This window comes from Myotis davidii, unplaced genomic scaffold (assembly GCF_000327345.1).
Source record: "Myotis davidii unplaced genomic scaffold, ASM32734v1 scaffold609, whole genome shotgun sequence".
NCBI classification, from domain to species: Eukaryota; Metazoa; Chordata; class Mammalia; order Chiroptera; family Vespertilionidae; genus Myotis; species Myotis davidii.
The window spans coordinates 1601637-1602319 of NW_006300164.1; the positions used below are offsets into that span (position 1 = coordinate 1601637).

Sequence of the window (683 nt, forward strand, 5' to 3'; positions counted from 1 at the left end):
GCATGTATAAATCATGAATCTTTGTTCATGCGTTTTACTAACACGTAACAATCTTTTCCCTACGGAAGGAAGTCATGGCTGAGAACTACTTAGCTTCCTGGGAGAGAGAACACAATGCATATAAATAAAAAGGCAGTGTTTCCATGTAAGATAAAAGTATATAAATAAATACTAAAAAAGTTCAAATCTCTGTCCTTATTTTGTATAAAAACATGTTTCTTAAAAAAAAATAAGCTCCTTTGGTCGGCCCGGTGTCCGCGGAGTGCCGGGCGAATGCCCCAGCAGGGCCTGGGGAAGGAAGGTAGTCCCGTGGCCGGGACGCGTGGCCCCGCGGCCAGAAGCGTGGCTCCGTGGCCAGCTCTTTACTTGAACGCCTCCGGGATGTGGGCGATCTGGGACTGCGTGCTGGTGGGCGGGCTGGAGATGCCCTCGGACCAATCGGAGATGTTGGAGTGGGGGGACGAGCTGGACCACTGGTCGGGGGACTCGGGGGACGGGGTGAGGAAGGGGTGCTCGGGCACCTGCAGCTGGTGGCTGGGGGTGTTGTCCACGGGCGAGGAGGAGCAGCTGTGCTGGGAGGGCGGCGTCAGGAACTGGGCGGTGGCCATGGGCGGGCCCAGCGAGGACGGCAGCGCCGTGGGCAGGGCCTGGCTGTCCTGGGGCAGGATGGTGTGCGCCGCCAG

The 683-nt window shown here is 57.4% G+C and overlaps 1 protein-coding gene across 1 annotated transcript in view; it reads right to left on the bottom strand.

Moving 5' to 3' along the window:
- Positions 1 to 683, bottom strand: part of NOTCH1 (notch 1) — a 76614-nt gene continuing 75931 nt past the window's right edge. The window contains exon 26 of the mRNA XM_015572360.1: positions 1 to 682. Coding sequence (XP_015427846.1) covers positions 363 to 682 — 320 coding nt within the window. The 3' untranslated portion in view covers positions 1 to 362. The remainder of the gene's footprint in view (position 683) is intronic.